Source organism: Lipophrys pholis (assembly GCF_963383615.2).
Source record: "Lipophrys pholis genome assembly, chromosome: 17".
NCBI classification, from domain to species: Eukaryota; Metazoa; Chordata; class Actinopteri; order Blenniiformes; family Blenniidae; genus Lipophrys; species Lipophrys pholis.
The window spans coordinates 2,713,807-2,732,274 of record NC_137643.1 but is presented as its reverse complement, the minus strand read 5'-3'; the positions used below and the strand labels follow the sequence as shown (position 1 = coordinate 2,732,274).

At 40.2% G+C, this 18,468-nt stretch overlaps 1 protein-coding gene across 1 annotated transcript; it reads right to left on the bottom strand.

Moving 5' to 3' along the window:
* Window positions 1-124: 124 nt before the first annotated feature.
* Window positions 125-17,681, bottom strand: LOC308123047 (choline transporter-like protein 4). The gene is made up of 22 exons (XM_080485299.1): window positions 17,442-17,681; window positions 12,390-12,438; window positions 12,217-12,290; window positions 10,806-10,884; window positions 10,605-10,704; window positions 10,386-10,508; window positions 10,245-10,305; window positions 10,017-10,137; window positions 9,347-9,430; window positions 7,449-7,561; window positions 5,184-5,306; window positions 4,838-4,937; window positions 4,530-4,622; window positions 4,328-4,430; window positions 3,290-3,549; window positions 2,721-2,815; window positions 2,412-2,515; window positions 1,929-2,002; window positions 1,779-1,849; window positions 925-1,019; window positions 768-852; window positions 125-549 (listed from the first exon to the last, which is right to left on the bottom strand). Exons 1-22 carry the CDS (start codon window positions 17,488-17,490, stop codon window positions 431-433), a joined length of 2,175 nt encoding a protein of 724 aa, XP_080341425.1. The 5' UTR covers window positions 17,491-17,681; the 3' UTR covers window positions 125-430.
* Between the last annotated feature and the right edge of the window lie 787 nt (window positions 17,682-18,468).

Below are 18,468 nucleotides of genomic sequence, written 5' to 3'. Positions count from 1 at the left end.
GCAGTTAAGGGACGAGTTAAAAGACGACCTCAGTTCAATACTTCACCTCAAACATGAGATCTTACAGGAGGTCCACAGACGGGATTCAGACACAGACACCGTTTCAAGAAGGTTTTTGAAAATACAGTTCAGTCAGAAAACATGAATTTATTTTGCCACAACAAACAACATAAATCTTGTGGCGTGTGAAGCTCGCGTCCACTTCTGAACATTTAACAGTCATAAGAACAACTTTCCAAAACAAAAACTGAACTTCATAAAAGTTCCCAATAGCTGGAAGGAGTCCTGTGATGTGAACAGGAAGTAATACGACTTTATATACAAACACGTTCGAACAATTCCAAACTGCAACATCACAAAATGAGTTTGGTGAACGTCGAAGAAGGAGTGTCTAATAAAAACAATGGGAGGTGTGTGTGGGAGACGCTGCTCAGTCCTTCCTTTTCCGTTGTTTTGGAGACTCGTTGGATTGGTTGAGGATTTGTCGGAGGTTTTTTGACATTAAGTAGGGTTTCTGAAGAGATCCATCGTTTCGCTCCAGGTCCTCCACTGTGAGAGGAACAGTGACACCAGTGATCAAACATTGTCGTTTCAAGACATATAATTTAGAATACAGACAATAATGTTTTGATGAACAACCTGAAATTAATTCTGAGTCTCATGGTATCAAAATTCTGTCCATGTTTTTTTCACAACAACTCTCACAGTATGGAATCTCGGCCAATAGAGCCCCCGGGGCTCGATATAAATGATAAACGTTTACTCACAGAAGCAGAGGAAGAGTGTGTCCACGCACATGTTGTACACACTGAAGAATCCATTAGCGATGAAGTAGCTTCCAAACACCACCGTCTGCAACACAATGGAGTAAAGAGTCAACCTGAAGTCTGCTCTCAGAAAGACGGCGGTTTGTCAGTAACTTACGATGATTGGCATCCAGTAGTAGTTGAGGGATTCAGAGCGAAAGTCACTGCCCGGTAAAGGAATACGGCCCGAAAAGAAAAAGAAGGACAAAGTACCTGGAAAAAAGACGTAGAGTTCAAGGTCTCCTCCTCCTTCCATCTCAACTGCTGTGTGAATGCTATCAAGTAGAGATTGTGAACAGAAATGGTAACGCTTGGAGACACATTACATATGATAGAACCTGGAGTGGCGTGTGCTGGAGCCGATCTCTCTCACACACACAGGAAGGAACTTTGCACAGAAAGGCTGAAGTCACAGAAAACTTGGACTCCAATCAGGAATGATCTGACTGTGAGGCGGACTAACACACCCCCATGTAGCCTTCAAGGTCTCTCCTGATTTAAATGAACTGTATGAAGAACACAGCTTTAGCTCATTATTCTTTTTGTGGTTTTCACTGTTGCAGGAGGAAAGAAACACAACATCAAAAAACTGCTTTTAAGCAGTCAAAATGAAGCGTTCGCAGCTTATCAAGCCCACGGTGGTGTATCGGTTAGACTCTCCACTCAGTGGGGAGATTCTCACTTTGGTCTTCATGTTCTCCGTGTTTCTCCAGCTTCCTCTAATATCTACAAACACACATGTGAAGGTAACTGATGTCTCTAAATTGACTTCAGGTGTGATTGTGAGTGTCTTTTGTCTGGGATGGACTGATGCCCTGTCCAGGTTGAACCCTGCTTTCACTGGTAAGCTGAACGAAGTGGAATAGATGGATGGATGGATGGATGGATGGATGGATGGATGGATGGATGGATGGATGGATGGATGGATGGATGGAAGCTGCACTGACAGATCTGCAGCAGTGTTGTACGCACCAACTCCTCCGACCACCAGGAGCTTCCCAAAGAACAGCAGCAGGTCCGTCACTTTGTCCAGCACCACGACCCTGCGACCACACAGCATTCACACATTCTAACAAACACACTTGTACCAGCGAGCGTCAGAAGAGAAACGTCACAACAAACCTGATGACATTCCTCATCAGCAGCTGGAATGCATTTTTTGCAGAGACACAGAAGTTTTTCCCATAAATGGCAATCTGTCAACAAAAAAAAATAAACTTTTGTGATATATCTCATGAGAAATTGTTATTTAGGTTCTCCCTTTACTGTTGTGGCCACAGAAAGTCATTGCAATGTAGATTGACCAGTTTTTACACAACATGTCCTTCCTGAATGCAAACCAGCGTTCAACACACACAAAGTCAAGACTTAACCTCACAGTTTCAATAATTTTATATATACATATAAAAAAATATGTCCATAAATTTTGTAGTTTAATTTTCTTTCAAAGATGATTAGTAACCATCGCTACGACAGGGCTGGTGGCACATCGTGTTTAGTAAAAGCCAGCCAAGACAATGAGTTGCTGTGGTGACCCCTGTAGGAAAGAGAGCAGCTGAATAGACACTAACTCCACTAAAGATGATTTATCTGATGATGTCTCACCATGATGTAGGCGTTACTGTTGAGATATTTAATAAACGTCTCCAGACACCAGAAGCAGCACTTCAGGCAGCACATGATGAAACGTGCCACTGGATTCTGGGACGCTGAGGATGAGGAAAAAAAGCACCCAGCTTGAGTTTCTTGTTATTAATTTCTTTCCATCACATTTTTTTTTAGCAATTCTGAGATTTTAGACTTTACGGAGATAAAATGCAGCTTCATTGCACTGTGAAATCACTAATTTTCAATATTCGGAAAGAAAAAGCTTTGACGCTGTATTTCAGTCTGTGTCATAATCCTCGGCCTTACATCTCAGTTTGTCGTCAATGTACTCCAGAAGAATTCTCACAATCTCCACCAGCGTCAGGATCAACGCACCGAAGGCCAAAGAACCCACGTGGTACCTAATATGGAAAATAAACACAAGGCCTCACAAGTTAAAGTTGAATGTAATGGTAGGAGTAAAAAAACAAAACAAATGGCAAAGCTAAATAATGGAGAATATATTGGGATATATTACACCAGTTGATCTGGCTCATAAACTGCTACCTCGCACAGATCTAATATGCCCTCTGGAGGGCTGAATGGGAACTGCAGTCAAACGCAACGTCCTGGAACCTTCTTCTTTAGGAGGATCCAAGTATTTAAAAGGTCATTATGTCTACAACGTGTCAAACATAAATGTTGTCTTCACTGTGACAGTCAGCTTGATGGCAAATCATGCAAGTAGTGAATAAGACTTCATTCGCCATGTTTAAATGATCAGAGCACTTTTGATTTCCCTTGTTAAACCTCTGTGGTACAGACTGTGTTTTTGTCACTCAATAAAAAGTACAGTGGAGGTCTGACACTGAAGTGACAGCTGCTTTGAAACCAACCTCAGAGTGCGCATGAAAGCAGCACCCACGGGGAACATGGGGATGTCCTCGGGTTTGTTGAAGGCCCAGTAGTACGAGGCGAAGGCCCTTGCCAGCGTGCACTGACCCAGTGCAATGACAAAGTTGGCACACCAGAGGAAGGCTATAGCGTTGTAGATCTGCAGGTTGAAGAGGTTCCTCTGAAAGAGACCCTCTTCGTTGTATTTGATGAAGATGCAGCTGGCTGAAGGGCAGCTGGGATAATCGGATGCGTTGAAGTTCTGAGAGGATGAATGTGAGGAGCGGAGAAGTGAGGTGACGGGTGGAGACATCTGCAGCTTGTTATTCCATCCCTTCATTAATGAGCTTGGGTGGATTAGCTTTGTTCTATAGGTGATGGGGTTGTTAATTAAATTTTGAATATGCAAGAATTACAACAAAAAAAAAGATAATATGAATTCTTTGTTTGAAAACTCAATTTCCACTTTAAATTGTAACCCCTCTTTATAAATGAGTAATTTATGTATAGATAATCTTTTTTATTTGTGCCTTATGTTACTTGTACATTTTCTCTATATGCCCTTAAATTTTAGAGGAGAAACTTTCAAAGAGAAATTTTCAAGTGTCATGAAGGGCATTCAGTGTAAAATCTTTAGCGATTGGAATACTGAACAGAATATGATAATCACACCTGATTGACCCGGGACAACAACCGCCACAGCCGTTGTTAAATAACGGTGTGACTGGAAACTGTGCTACTATAGACTGAAGCAGAAGAGGAAGACAAATGAGGAGGTTCCAGGAGAAGAGGAAGATTGGGAAAGTTAAGGTGAGTGTAGGGACTCTTACAATATGGTGGAAAAGTGAGAGAGATGGCTTGGTCATGTATGTAAGGAGAGAAAACTGTGTAGGAAAAATGATGCTGAGGATGGAGCTGCCAGGCAAGACGAGAGGAGGAAGGCCAGTAAAGAAGTTCATGGATACAATGAGGGAAGACAGACGTCATAGGGACAGAGGAGAAGATTATACTGCAGATTACAGAATTTAACAACAACTAACCTGGGGGTCACAGGTCACGTTGCCATTGAGACTCTGACAGCTGCTCATAGTGGAGTTTAAACCCACCACTTTGTAGACTGGATTCCCTGAAGTGGCCAAATATCTGTACACACCAGTTTAAAGAAAAGAGTCCACGCTCTGGAGGTTTTGAATAGTACAATATCCGTTCTTGTGAATAAACAACCACAAAAGTAAAGGATACAAAGCGGTGATGCCCCAGTAAGCAACACACACCAACAGGAGAACAAATGTGACCAGAGGGAACGCCAGAGCAGACATCATGTGGCTGATAGTTCTGCAGAAGATCAACACAGAGCAGGAGGTTATACCGAGGCGAAAATGCTTCTTTTCATCCTTTTACAAAGCAACATGAAAACATTTCCACGTTACCATGACATTACAGTGTCCTCAAATGAAAACAGAATAATCAAGCGAATCAGTTTAAATGCTCAATCTGCCATGTGAAAACTCAAAAGGTGTCCAGTACTTTGGTGGTATGACATGACTCACTTGCTGGCCTCCTGGATGAGGGCGATAGCGATGAGGATTCTGGTTCGCAGAAATATGAGAGTCAAAAGAAGAATCCCCTCCACCACAGATATGACGATCACTGGTGGGTAGAGTGAGGGAGACAAGCTTTTAATTTGATATTACTGCTGGTAATTGTTGCCAGAATGTTTTTTTAACGACTGCATTTTAACATTAAGTCACGGAGTCCTTCTTTTCTTAATATATTCTTGAACCACCTCTCGACCTCATCATTCCTCATTCAACAATGACAGTGTGACAGATGATTGCTTCAGTTCAAAAAAGCACTTGGAAGAGTCAAAAGTCAAAAGTGACCAATCAGACTCACGGAAGGCCAGCCAGGTCTCCTGGACTTGGAGATAAATGTTAAAGTTGGTGGTGAAACCAACATCAGTGATGGTGGCAGAGATTTGCTTGTAGTTATCGTACTCCCAGTAGCAGTGCCATATCCCTGCGGAAGAAATAAAGAGTGACATAAGGACACTCAAACAACTCAGAGCAGAACGGTGCAGTTTACAGCTTGTAGACACATAACCTCCGGCCGTCCTTGAACTGAAATTATGACTGCTGGGATTCTGAAGTTTGAACCTGAACTTTATAGTGAACATAATTCCTGCTTGCAGACAGACCGTGAACTATTTTGTTGGGTTGAAGGAAGAAATTCAAACACTGTTATCCTATAAAACAATGAAAGAACCGATGTGGAGTGAGAAAAGCCGCTCAATACAATAAAACTTACTGCTTTTTATACAGATGGTTAAGTAGATCTGAGCAGAGCACATGTAGTTTTTCCACATAGGACCCGCTGGAGGCTACAAGAGGACTACATTCAAGTTAACTGTGCTTGACTCGAACGAGTCAAAGTATATTATATCGAAATGGGCTTTTTTATTTATTTATTTATTTATTCCTTTTTCTTTTTGTTTCATCTAATTTTAAATTGTTCATTCAGTCGAAATAAATCAATCAAACTGTGCTTGTGTTCTGAAAGTGCGACAGTAGTTCAACAAACAGCTCATAGCCTACAGAAATTGGGAGTTTGTGTTGGAGGTGGGTTGCAGCATCGGGTCACCCACACTGGCGTGGCCGGGGTTTTGTACAGAATTGCCCAAAACGAATCATCATAATGACTGCAATCATGTGACCTTGTCCTGTAATGACTGGCGTTCCACCAGGCTAAGCTAAGCTAAGCGAAGACAAGCCTCTCCTCTCTTTGTTCATGTTCACTCTCTGGTGAATCAAGTGGGCGAGGTACGACTCCACATAATTAACTAAAAGATTAAAAAATAAATTAGTGTGTACACAGTAGAACCTCTGGCAAGCGAACTCGGTAAGAGCAGACACCCTGTAATGAGACCTCTCACTGTGCATGGACAGGTTTTAACTGTTAACGCACCTTAATGAGCGGACAACCTGCTTGACGCGGATAACAGACAGGTCTTTCTGGCAAATTTCAAGCTGAGCGACACTAAAATAGCCAAAATCATTGGACTGGACCCGATAATCCAAATATTTGTTTGCTGTGATGTCCGGATATTAATTTTGAAATGTGATAAATCGCCTCCTCCTACGCAGCGCGGTGCTGTGCTGTGACGCTCCTCTCAGCTTGCACGAAGAGGTTTTAACTGTTACACACCTTAATGAGCGGACAACCTCCCCTCTCAAGCTTAAGTCTCACTTTATACCAGGGGAGTCAAACATTAGGCCCACGGGCCAAAACCAGGCCGCAAAAGGCTCCAATCTGGCCGACAAACCACCAAGTAAGGCGGCTATATAGGATTTATAGTTTCGTTTTTTGTTTTTACACTTCACTGTTTTTTGTGCCAGAATGCCTCATTAAAATTGACTCTTGTTAACGTTGTAATAATTTTCTGTACTAATTGTTTGATCTTGCCCACTCAAGACTGGACCGTATGGGGTGTTTCTTCCATGACATTATTTAGTGTTTGGTTTGTTCGATAACAACTGGCCCTACAATTTGTCCCCGTGACGTCTCCCTCTGAAGAGAGGATACCTGTTTTCAAGGGAAACTTGCTCCTGGATTTTAGGGCGTCCCTACATCAGGGGTTTTACTGTATATATAGTGGGGAATTGGTGAATGTTAAAATAATCGCTGTATATGTTTTGAGTTGTTGTGTTTGCGTTGTTGTAAATTGTGGCCATTTATAATTCCAATTTTTGATTGACGTTAAGGTAGGGTGGCTCAAACACCCCTTGCATTTTTGGTTCAGCCCAGTTTGTCCTGACTGGACCAATTTAGGGCTGGGCTTATTCAAAGGCTTCTGTCTGTGTCAGGGAACGGAGAGACGACTGAGAGACGGAGTCTGAGTGCGAGTCAGCCAACTTGCTGTGAGGTTGGAAATGACTGTTTTTTCAGATTTGTGAAAAGTGAGCATTCCAAATAACCTAATTTTATTTCTGAAACGCTGACTTGCAACCTCATCCTTTCTCATCCACCAAATCTCGTTCAGGCAAAACACATCCCGAGTCGGGGTGACCATGTGGTCCCTCACAGCGATGTAAAGAGTAAAATCCAGTGTAGACTGGCAGCTAAAACGCCACCGCACACAGAAACATATCTGTGAGTGTTTACCATAGGCCCCGGCAGCCAGGACTCCGAAGATGAGCACCCACACCATAACAGGAGCGAAGAACCTCAGCAGCAGCAGGAACAGCAGACTGACCACCATGGCGATCAGCAGGCAGCTGAGACAGAGAGAGACGGCTCAATGTGAGGTTATTGTCAGACATGCTCAATAAGGTTGTTTGTTTTGGACTCCATCATCATTTCCAATGGCTGTCTACACTTTGGTCCACCATCCAAGCACACCGACACAAAACATAATTCCACGAAAAAACAAACACAAAGCCAAACGTTCAATGTTTCCTATCCCAGGGCCTGAAAAACAGCTTAGATGATCCAACAGTGTCATTAGCAGGTTTATTTCATCAGGAGGCTCGATAATTATGCATCCATTTGATTGTTTTAATGCTCCCTGCTCCAGCATCCTTCATCCAACACAAAAGATAAGATTACAAACTGTGAAAAATGTATAAAAATGTTGGTCATTGGATAGTACTGAATAGCACAAGTATGTCTCATAAAGTACATGCTTAGTAGACCTTTGTGTTGAAGTCAAGTCAAACTTTATACGGGTAATAAAACTAGTAAAATTAAAAAAATATATTAATAAATGTGAAGTGGACCCCCGGCTAGCTCAGTTGGTAGAGCATGAGACTCACAATCTCAGGGTAGTGGGTTCGTGTCCCACGCCGGGTGCCACCTTCCTGTGGGCTCACCACCTGCAGGAAGGTTCTTAAATGGTGCATTGTGATCTGGGTGACAGTGCTCAGACTGTCACCCCCGCGACCCGGAAACGGATAAGCGGAAGAAAATGAATGAATGAATGAATGAATGTGAAGTGAGTATCGAATGTGAGAGAAACAAAGCTGGATTTGCAAAAACTAAGCACAACAAATTAAGACACACGTTTAAGGTTCAAGGTTCAGAGAGAATAAAGTACAATAAAATGGTCCAAAAAATAACACAGGAGCAATTTAATAGTTAAAAGGTTAAATAGAACTGAAATAAAGAATTATACCTTTTATTCATGAAAGGCCAAGACGGATGTATGCTTTAAGGTTTCCTTGAAATGTTTAAATCTTTATATTTCCCCACAGGCCCTCAATAGATGGTTTCAACATCTCGGACGCTTTACTGAAAGTCTTTATTCTACATTTTATGACTTTATGAATAAAACAGTTGTACCAGAGGACATGAGAAGGCACAGAGGCTCATACGACGTGAGCATATGAGACATATATTCAGGTACAAAAGCACAAAGTGCTTCAATATAACAATAAAATAACTTTAAACGGGATTGTGAAGCTCACTGTTAACTACTGCAGGGACTTTAAAACAAGTGTCATGCTCTCAGGTCTCCTGGTGCTGGTCAGTAGTCACAGTTGGGATTTTGGCACTAGCAGGAAACAAATGAATATTTGTTGTTGTATTTAAGACTGCTGCTGGTATGATGTTTAGATGTCAACTTCAATTTTTCCCCGTCCATTGTGGGATGTGGAAACCGTTAAATATGGCGTGAATCCCCTGCCCTCTGCATCTGCATCGTAATTCTTTTGCCCATGTTTGATGTCCGCTCTCTGTGTCGGCCACTATATTTGGCCAAAATGCAGGATCACAGATCGAAGTGTCTGATCAGTCTCTGATCCAGACCGCCACTCCTAAATGAATGCAGAGGAGACACTGAATTATGATAATATTTCTACTGCCGTTACACTGTCTACTTCACAAGTGACAGTGTAACGGCCCATTAGGCTGCAATTGGCTGGCGAGAACACTGGACTAAAAGAACCTTATTTGATATGACATTTAGTCTTTTATCAATCTATTTACAGCTACAAAGTGAAGAGCTGTATGATGTGTGTGTCAGCAGGTGGCAGTGTGCACTGTGGCACAGATCAGTAACTCACATGAGGATCCACGGCCATGACGACGCAAAATCCTCAAAGATTCGAACGCTGATCTCCTTGGCATTGAATCCATTCACAAGGTCCCTAATGAATACAGAAGCAAGGCCTGGTTGTATTAATGGCTGTTCTGCTTTTCAAAACTAAACCCGACAGAAAATAACAACTGACACTGAGACATAACAACTAGTTTGAAGCATCCTGAAAGCAAAGACAAGAATGGTAAATGGTTTTTACTGATATAGAGATTCTCTACTTATGTGACGGGAAGAAAAGATGAACCAAATGAATTCTACATGTTAGTGATAATTATTAAACAAGTACATTTTTAAACATTATCTGATGAATTCTCTTCTCCATTACATAAGTAGTAAGACACATACAAGGCAATACAGGCTATAAAAACAAACCCCAGGCAATCAGCTGTGAGCTCTGAGAACATGCCTCCTCAAAGGCTGCTGTGAATAACCAAGCGAAACACTACAGCTATCACCAGCTGCCACACTACTGCCCAATACAAAAACTCACACATTCACCGACCTTGCGCTGATGATGAGGAGAAAGAACAAACGTGTGTTATTTCAGAAGTTATAGAAGACGTATGAACTTAAAGCTTTGGCTTTGTGTTTCAGTCATGATGAGGATGAGACAGTATGAGGAATCTGCTTCTTACACAGTGCCATTCTTGATGATGCTGATTGTGTCATTGACTGAAGCAGGGAGGCCCGGGACATTAGAAAAGGATGGAGGGATGTCCTCCAGTTTTGAGAAATCAGGCAAACATCTCCCCAGCACTATCAGGATAGAACAAAGTCAAAATTGATGAGAAATCACTTCATACATTCTCAATAACTTTCAGTCGCAATCTCAGTTACTGCAGGTAAAATGTGTCTTTTCTCACCAGGAGAACTGGGGACGTAGAAATAAGGGCAGAGCTCCTTTTCCAAAATCTCTGACACGGTCTGAAAACATTGTTATATCATGAAGTTGTAAGAATATGAAAAGCCCGTAAAAATGTAGACGATCTTCTGCTAGAGCTTACCAGCGTAGTAGTTTTCAGATCTAAAGCTGGCACACACAGATCTTGATTGAAAACATCTTCTAGTTTCTGACCAGGTAAATACAGCGCTGCCCCAAACTCAGAAGGACATTTTTCCACACACACCTGTTGGAAACACAAAGTTAGATGTTTCTGGGAAGACATGAGAGGACAGTCATTCACACATTATATTACACACTATGAAATCCAGCAGCTCTTTACCTGCGTGGTTGGACACTGAAGACCATTCAAAGCGCTCGCAATGATGTTAACGGACATGGCACATTTGAGCATATCAAAGTAGAACAGGTTTGGCCGATTTCTGCAAAATAAAGAGAACAACACTTACTTTGCTCTTATATTTCATTTGTACAGTTTCCCATTTTAAAATGATATGAAATGAAGACAAAGAGTTGTGATTACTTGTGCTCTCCGATGCCACAGAACCACCCAGTTGAGTTTTTGGGATAAAGAACATGCCTGGGATCTCCGTAAAGCCAAGCTGATAGAGCCAAAGTAAACACACATTGAAAACTAATGAAAATATAAAAACACTGATGTCACATATTTTATCTATGTAGCTTTGTCAGCAACAGAAAGAACTTCTACATCAAGTTATGCTTTCAGTAAACACAAAAACTACATTTACTGTGTTGAGTTTGAAGAGCTATCAAGGGAACGTTACTGTATGACCCCGATTCAACACAGCTGATTCTCATCAACGAGACGTTATCAACACCACTATTTGGAGCAGTGAGTAATTTCCGATACATAGAGCAGGTTAACTCCAGGACACGTAGACAGAAACAGTAAAGCAATAACAACAGTAGTTTCATTCTCTCAGAAACACCACAAGAGGTCAGAACAATATAGTCATTTTCTTCATGAACCTTTCTTTTTGTAATAGCTTCACACACAACCAAGAGCCAGTGAATTCATCAACTAACATCACTGCTTTTCAAGTACTTGGTCGAGACGGCCCAGCGTCGTGCGCCTCTGAGTGAGAATAAGTGCTGGAGAGAATGAACGGGCGGATGGACAAATAAATAATTTTGCTTGTAATAGCGGTGGAACACATTTCTAAATCTAACATCCATGATTCCACCGAGGCCCAGGCCTGTCCTTGAACTACTTGCAGAGCAGGAAATGGAGGATTATTCAGGACACAGGAAAGTGTTTTGAGTTTAACGGGGCAATGAAAGGCTGCTGGCAGGATGTTCACTGTGAAATCAGCTGTTCATAGTTTAACACAATTGAAAAAAAATAAATGTTTTAAGATGGAATCTAATTTTAATTTGGCGCAAAGAAACAATAAGATTGCCAGTTTTGGTTTATGAAATAACTGATGAACTGTAAATTGGTATTATATTAACCTTAAGGCAAATCTGCACTGTTAAGGTGAAAATCAGGGGAAAACGGTGTGACTCTGTCCAGAGGTGGACACAAGGTGATTAGTAGACTGGTATTGCAGTATTTACATAGAGATCATTCATCAAACTGCAGCTGATGGTTCAGCTGTTTGATTTATGGTGACTATTGTAATCATTAGTACTAAAGACCATGTGACATTTATTAGCACAAATATAAATCAGTTTTATTCTGACTCCTGTATTTATATCAGCGTTATGGTGGGAGACACAACAATGTCTCTCTCTCTCTACCAGAGGAATTAACTGAAACAAATTGTTCAATGATGTATGAGAATCAGACCTAATTAATGTAAAGATCCAACTGAATGGCTGTAAAGTAGGTTTATTTAATGACAAGACATACATTTGATACCTTAAAAATGCATTTAGCTTTACATTATTTGCGTGTATTTGGTGTCTCTTACCTAATACTCCAACTGCTATGTAGCCGAGGATGACGGCCAGGAAGAGAATACAGCAGATTATATCAGTGCATCCTCTGTGGAAAACAAGACACAGCAACAAGTTTGCTAGGATGATGACGAATGTGAAATCGACATAGAGCATCAGAAAGCTGACAGCTGGACAGAAGATTCACCTTTTGTGTATTGGCCCGTTGAAGCTCGGGTCAAACTCAGCTGGTTCTCCTGGGAAAAGAAAACAGCCAAGTCATGTTTCCTTTCTATGAGCACTCGACTGTTTCATCCGCCATATTTCTTTTTGGAAAGAGGAGAGACGACAAGACGAAACTGAATCGAGGTTCACTTGCTAACGTCGGCGTTCACATCTTTGCGTCACAGTTTGAAATAACATTCAAATGTAGGCCGTTTGGGAGTGCACGCTGGATTTAATTACACATTCCCTGCATTGGGTTATATATGAAGGTGCATGTCCCCAAAAAAACATGGTGGTGATGTTTACCAGCAAGCACATAGTCGTCTTGTCCTCTCTTCTGGGAGTTAATGAATTACTAGATGAGGAAGACCTTTCAAGTGAGTGAGGTTAAAAGTGTTTATAATTCACTTTACAGTAGAATCAGTATAAGAGAGGGCGTTTCCTACAAGGAAGAAGAGATTTATTTTTGTTTCCTGGAACAAAGGAGAAACTTGCCTTAATAACAAACAATGAGTCAAGGTCTTCAATTTACTGTTCACAAGAAGCAGTTTTCTGAACTGAATCGTCGTTAAGCTGATCTCATTTATTTAATCTACAATACACGACATAGAGCAAAAACTAAAGGAGCCAAATTGAGGCACAGCACTCGGGTGAGCAGTTCAGGTATATTTGGATAGAATTTGAATGCAGAGCGAGGTTGTCCGATGCTGGGAAGTCAAGACATTTGCATTATTTCATCAAGAAGAATATCAATCTGAGAACCTTTTGGATAAGATCTAAATATTTCTGGAGTTTTGAAGTTTGAAGTGTGTTTTCTGCAGTTAATTCCTTCTCAACAGCACAAAGCATCCCTCTAATGTCTTTACTTTCTGCGCTTCATGTACTAACATGGTGTCAGGCAGCTCAACCTTGACAAAGACTATATCTACTCTGGCATGTGTCGTCTTAGTAGGATACAAATGTTAAAACAGGATACATGACTTAACAGCGACTATTTACTCTGTTCAAACTCCAGCCAAGTCTAAGATGCAATGTGGCAAAGAAATGTATACGGAAATAATAATAATAATAAAAACCAGCCTGAAGCACACATTCAGAGCAGTGAGAGAACAAGCTGCTGGGTCACACGACACACAATGCATCAGCATTCAGTTTCCAATCTCTTTATTCAAATATAGGTTGTTACAGACTGAGCAGATTTTGAGAGGAGAACTTTTACTTGAGTGTATTATTAATAACAGTTCATTCACTTGTAATTGAGAACAATTCAAGCACCATCGACCATGGAATACACCTTGTTCACCACAGTGTGTGCGTATCTGTCATACACTTTAATAATTGTCTGAGAAATGTACTTTGACCTTCGATACAGGGGATATGAATCAAATACCTGCTGTTGCCAATGCAGTTAAAGTGGTGGATACTTAAACTACTTTTTGAAGAGACCTTTGTACTTTCATTTCAGTATTCTTCAACAATAGCACCTTTATTTGTATTTTACTTTAGTACTTTCCAAAAGAGCACTGTGTACTTTTACTTGGATATTCAAACAACAGTCACACAATAATAAAGTGTGTTATTAAGAACAATTCAGGCACAGAAACAGTAGTTGTACTTATGGAAAAAACTTTTACTACACTTCTCACCTCTGCTTCATATTGAAAGGTTTTCAGTCATAATGATCAAATCATTAAAGAAAGATACTAATTGTGAATGTTGTGAGACAAACATGAATGGAGTTTGAAGCTTCTCTATTTAAACGCCTTCACGGGGCCTCGTAATGCTTCGTAATGTCCAAAGTGTCAGGTTTCCTCTGTGCTAGGACACCGTTGTGTTTCTAGAGCGAAGGATTCATTGTGGAACCTCTGTGACGTGTTTTATGACCTGTAAAAACTGCTGGGAAACATGAAGTCATTTTTCATTTCTCCGATCAGCGGAGTAACCCACACATACAAAAGAAGGATTAGACATTTACACAGCAGATGAGGTCAACTTTTAAACAGATTGTATGGTTTGTGCACAAATCTCACTTTTCTCTTCAAGTATGTAAAATAAATGATTACCCAGTTAATTGGTAACCTCTTGATTACACAACACTAACTAATGAAAAAGTAGAGGTTAGATGGATACGATAAGAGGGGAAGGGGCAGACTCATTCAAACATGTAATAATGTGTTGAAATGACTTTTACAGTTCAACATTTCAACTGTTCTGTTCTGTATGATATCTCTCACATTAACCAGGTAGTCTCATCAACACTGAAAACATTTCTACTTCCTCATGAACAATGGAGAGCTGATCCCCCATCAGATGAATGAAAGTGCCTTCAGAGGAGAACATAACTTTACCTACTGATCTAAGGTTATCTCATCAGTTTCTGGTTTATCAGACATCTTCATTCGGGGTCACTTTGGCTTTCTTAAGTGACATTAACAGTCCCACCATGTGGTGTTTACCTGCAGGGAGGGTTTGTTAAACCTCCCATACTGTCAACAGACGTGTGACGACATCTCTGTGGGATAAGGACGATGCAGGGGACCAACACACACAGTTCCAACTACACTCCCTTTTACTGCTGCTCACCAGTGAAGTAGTTATGTCATTTATTGTTAAGACGCTCAGAAGCTATTGTTTTATATTTGTCTAATGTCGTATTTGATTTTCAAAGCTCTGAAACAGAACTTTTATGTTCCTTCAATCTTTCATTTAATTGTATTTCTTGTATCTGAATGGTGCTTTATGAATAAACTTGCCTTCCCTGTATCATGTTCAGTCAATGTAATGACAAATACATTTAGATCAGAAACATCTCTGATTCACTAAAGACAGTATGATTAAAAATAAAAGGTGACGAGATCATTTGTGTCTCACTGCTGAAAGATTTCTTAGTGTTGTCATGTATACCTGGAAGACACTTAAGTGTTCAACTGAGTGTATGTTTCATTTGTCCCTCCTGGTACGTTACAGGTTAACTAACCACTTTCAAAGTGTAATAATTCCAAGAGGTTTTTTTTAATTACCTATTGGACTTTAGAACTAGCTTTTACTAGTGTTTATATATGCAGATATGGGTGTAATATGCAGTTTTATTTCTTTTCCATGTCATAAAAGAGTACAATATAGTGTACAGGCTTATAGTACTTTACGGTGAGAAACCTGATGATTTCACTTGTAATATTTACCTGTTTTTGAATCTGAAGTCAGTAGGAAGGGAAATAAACACCATTGCACTAAATTTATTTAAAATGAATATTATTTCGGATAAACATTAAACAAGCCGAGTTTGTAGGTTTACGTCGAGAATTTAAAGCACAGTGTAGTTTGGTATCTAAATGGGTGAAACAAATCACTAAAATCATGAGCTCAGCTGGTTTGAATATACAAGTTCTGCTTTCCTGCAAAATTTGCAAACAGGTTTAAGTTTTTATTTAAGCAGGTAAGTAAAAATACCTTCAACATTGTGCTATTTTTAATGATGCCCCTGAGTGAAAAGTCAAGTTAAATTCATCTATTTGCAGTGGACAGTCGCTAATTTGTCTTTTTTGAACTCTTCTCTGCAGTCGTGTTTGTTTCTTCAGGCTCATAGTGCCAATAGTCTGCTGTGTCCAAAAATGTCGGATTTCTGTGTTTTTACAACTTCACCTTGAAACTAAGCAACAAGTGAGCTCGCTTGTATGCCTGCTGCTCTTACTAAAACAATGCGGCCCACAGTAAACAAACTGAAAAAGCAAATCCTTACACAGTAATATGTTTTCATTGTCATTTTTACAGATTAAAAACTTCTTCATGGAAAAGTCTGACACCTCAGATTAAAGTTGTGGTGTCAAACTTGTTGGCCAAACCCTGCCTGTGTTGAGTTTTTGGGGTTTGTTGACACGACAACGCCAATGAAAATTTTGAAAACGGCTCCCAAGGAGGAACGTTTTGAAAACGCTCGGACTCTATCCCTGCATAGATGGCATAAATGCTGCTAGATCGCACCACAGCCACGGTAAATAGTTATTCTGCACAAGAGATGGGCAATATCGACAATGGTGTGATGACTCCCAGTCCATATTCTCCTGAGACTTGTTAGTTTTATACTGTAATAACATCACACTTGGCTGTCTGTCCATATGTCCGTGAACTCACCATCGTTAATGTTTATAACGTATTGTTCTCTGTGCAATTATGTGTGTTTTCATTACAAAAACAGACAACGGCACTCACTGAGTGGCCCAACAGGGAAAACTGCGTCGTTTTCTGCTTTTCTGTCTTTTAAAATGTTGTCATGTGAACATGAAACTTTTCCGAAACGAAAATGCAAAAACGATGCGTTTTCACATTTAGCAGTATTTCCATAGAGTCTACACCGAGACTGATCCTGAGGGAAAGGTCATTTTTTGCCCGTTTTCATTTCCTAAAATGCTCGGGGGGCTGTTTTCAAAAAGTTCTGTTTTCGGTGTGGCGGAAACATATGGTACCCAAAACTCAAATAAAGTTTTCAATTTTCACTTGAAAACGGGATCTTAAATGTGACAGCATGTATTTGGGCGATATTCCTTTAGATGCGTTGATAAAAAGTCACAAAGAAATGGCCTAAACCTTCTTTACATACTAGTGCTGACTGGATAGACCTATATGAAATTATATTAAAGGCTAAATATAAACGATTATCTACAAAATCTGGACAATATGGTGGAGTATGCCAAACCTATAAAGCCCAATTATTTTTCATTTAAATATCGATTCCCTGCTAAATTAATCTTGTATACATATATAGTCTTAATTTTTCCAGCGAGCTTCCCGCGTTTTTTTTTTTTTTTTTTTTTTTTTATACAAATCAGTGTTTAGCGTGAACCAAAAAACAGATTTAAACCTTAATTCCAAACTTCAAAAATAATAAAAATTTACCAAATTTCGAGCAATTCTCACGATTTGTTAAAAACACCGTGTAATTTTAAGTGTTTTCAGATCATTTCAAGTCTTTTACTCGACGTCTTTTCTTTATTTTTTTGCGGCTCTTTGAGGGAACTAACGGTCGATGTCCGCTCACCGTACTTGGAGTCCGGATTTTCTTCCTCTGATTCTTTCTTTCTTCCCATTTTTTCCCACTTCAAACTCCGCAGGTGAGCTTCCCGTGGCCTGGAGGGTTTCACCGGCTCACGGAGCGGTCGGGGGGGGGGGGGGGGGGTCACTGACAGCGGCTTGAAGAGCTCTCCGGTGGCGCCTTAACGTCCTCCGTCCCTCCTGGAGCGACAGTTACCGAGTCGAGGAAATCTTTTTTTTTTTTCTCTGCCAGGCACTTGTTACTAGGCAGTGACGTCACGGGCATACGCGGATGCACACCTGCGCGTGTCATCATTCGAGGAAGAGATGTACGGAAGAGGATTATGGCCACCTAGAAGTTACTTTATAGTCAGATTTATGAATTTATTCTCATAATTCAAATCTCAGAGTGGAGAGGTCACCGTTGCGGGTCCCCGGCTATGACCCTTGACCCCAATCAGCTCCCCAGAGACCCATAATAATTTTATCCCAGAATAGGATGAGTCAAACGGGGATTAATAAAGTATGATTAGTTAGTGTTTGTTTTTTAGTTTTGAGGTCTATTTATGTGGAACAACTCATTGTGAGCAATAACTAATTCCACAATCAGTTATCCTCACCAATTTGTTTGTTTCCGAAAGGTAAAGTTTTCATCTTTACTTTAACGTTTTATGGAAAACACGGTCCAATACTCATAAATACACACTGTGTGGGGGATGAATTCATCTTGAATTTCTAATTGTACCAGACTATCATTCCAGCTTTAAAGTCAGACGAAATGTTTTTTTTAAATACTCCTCTTCAATACTTCTCTTATCGTGTAAACCACAAAACTCATGGATATTTCCTCTGCAAAACACTAAAAAACATGCTTTATTCATTCATGACAATTTTATTAATCCCCTTTTAGAGAATTTCTTCCATCCTTCAGGTTACACACAGCATCCTCGCAAACTATCCCATTCAATGTAGTTCTCAAACTTAAGATATTTCATTAAGTTGAAACTATTCTAAATGCTGCAAATTGATTTGTC

Bases quoted from the DNA above. Each gene is read 5' to 3' on its own strand.
- LOC308123047 (XM_080485299.1), bottom strand. From the start codon at position 17,490: ATGGGAAGAAAGAAAGAATCAGAGGAAGAAAATCCGGACTCCAAGTAC. The intron at 12,439-17,441 runs GTGAGCGGACAT...TTCTTTTCCCAG, and splicing joins AAATCCGGACTCCAAGTACG to GAGAACCAGCTGAGTTTGAC. The intron at 1,850-1,928 runs GTTTGTTGTGAC...GTGTGGTCGCAG, and splicing joins CTGATGAGGAATGTCATCAG to GGTCGTGGTGCTGGACAAAG.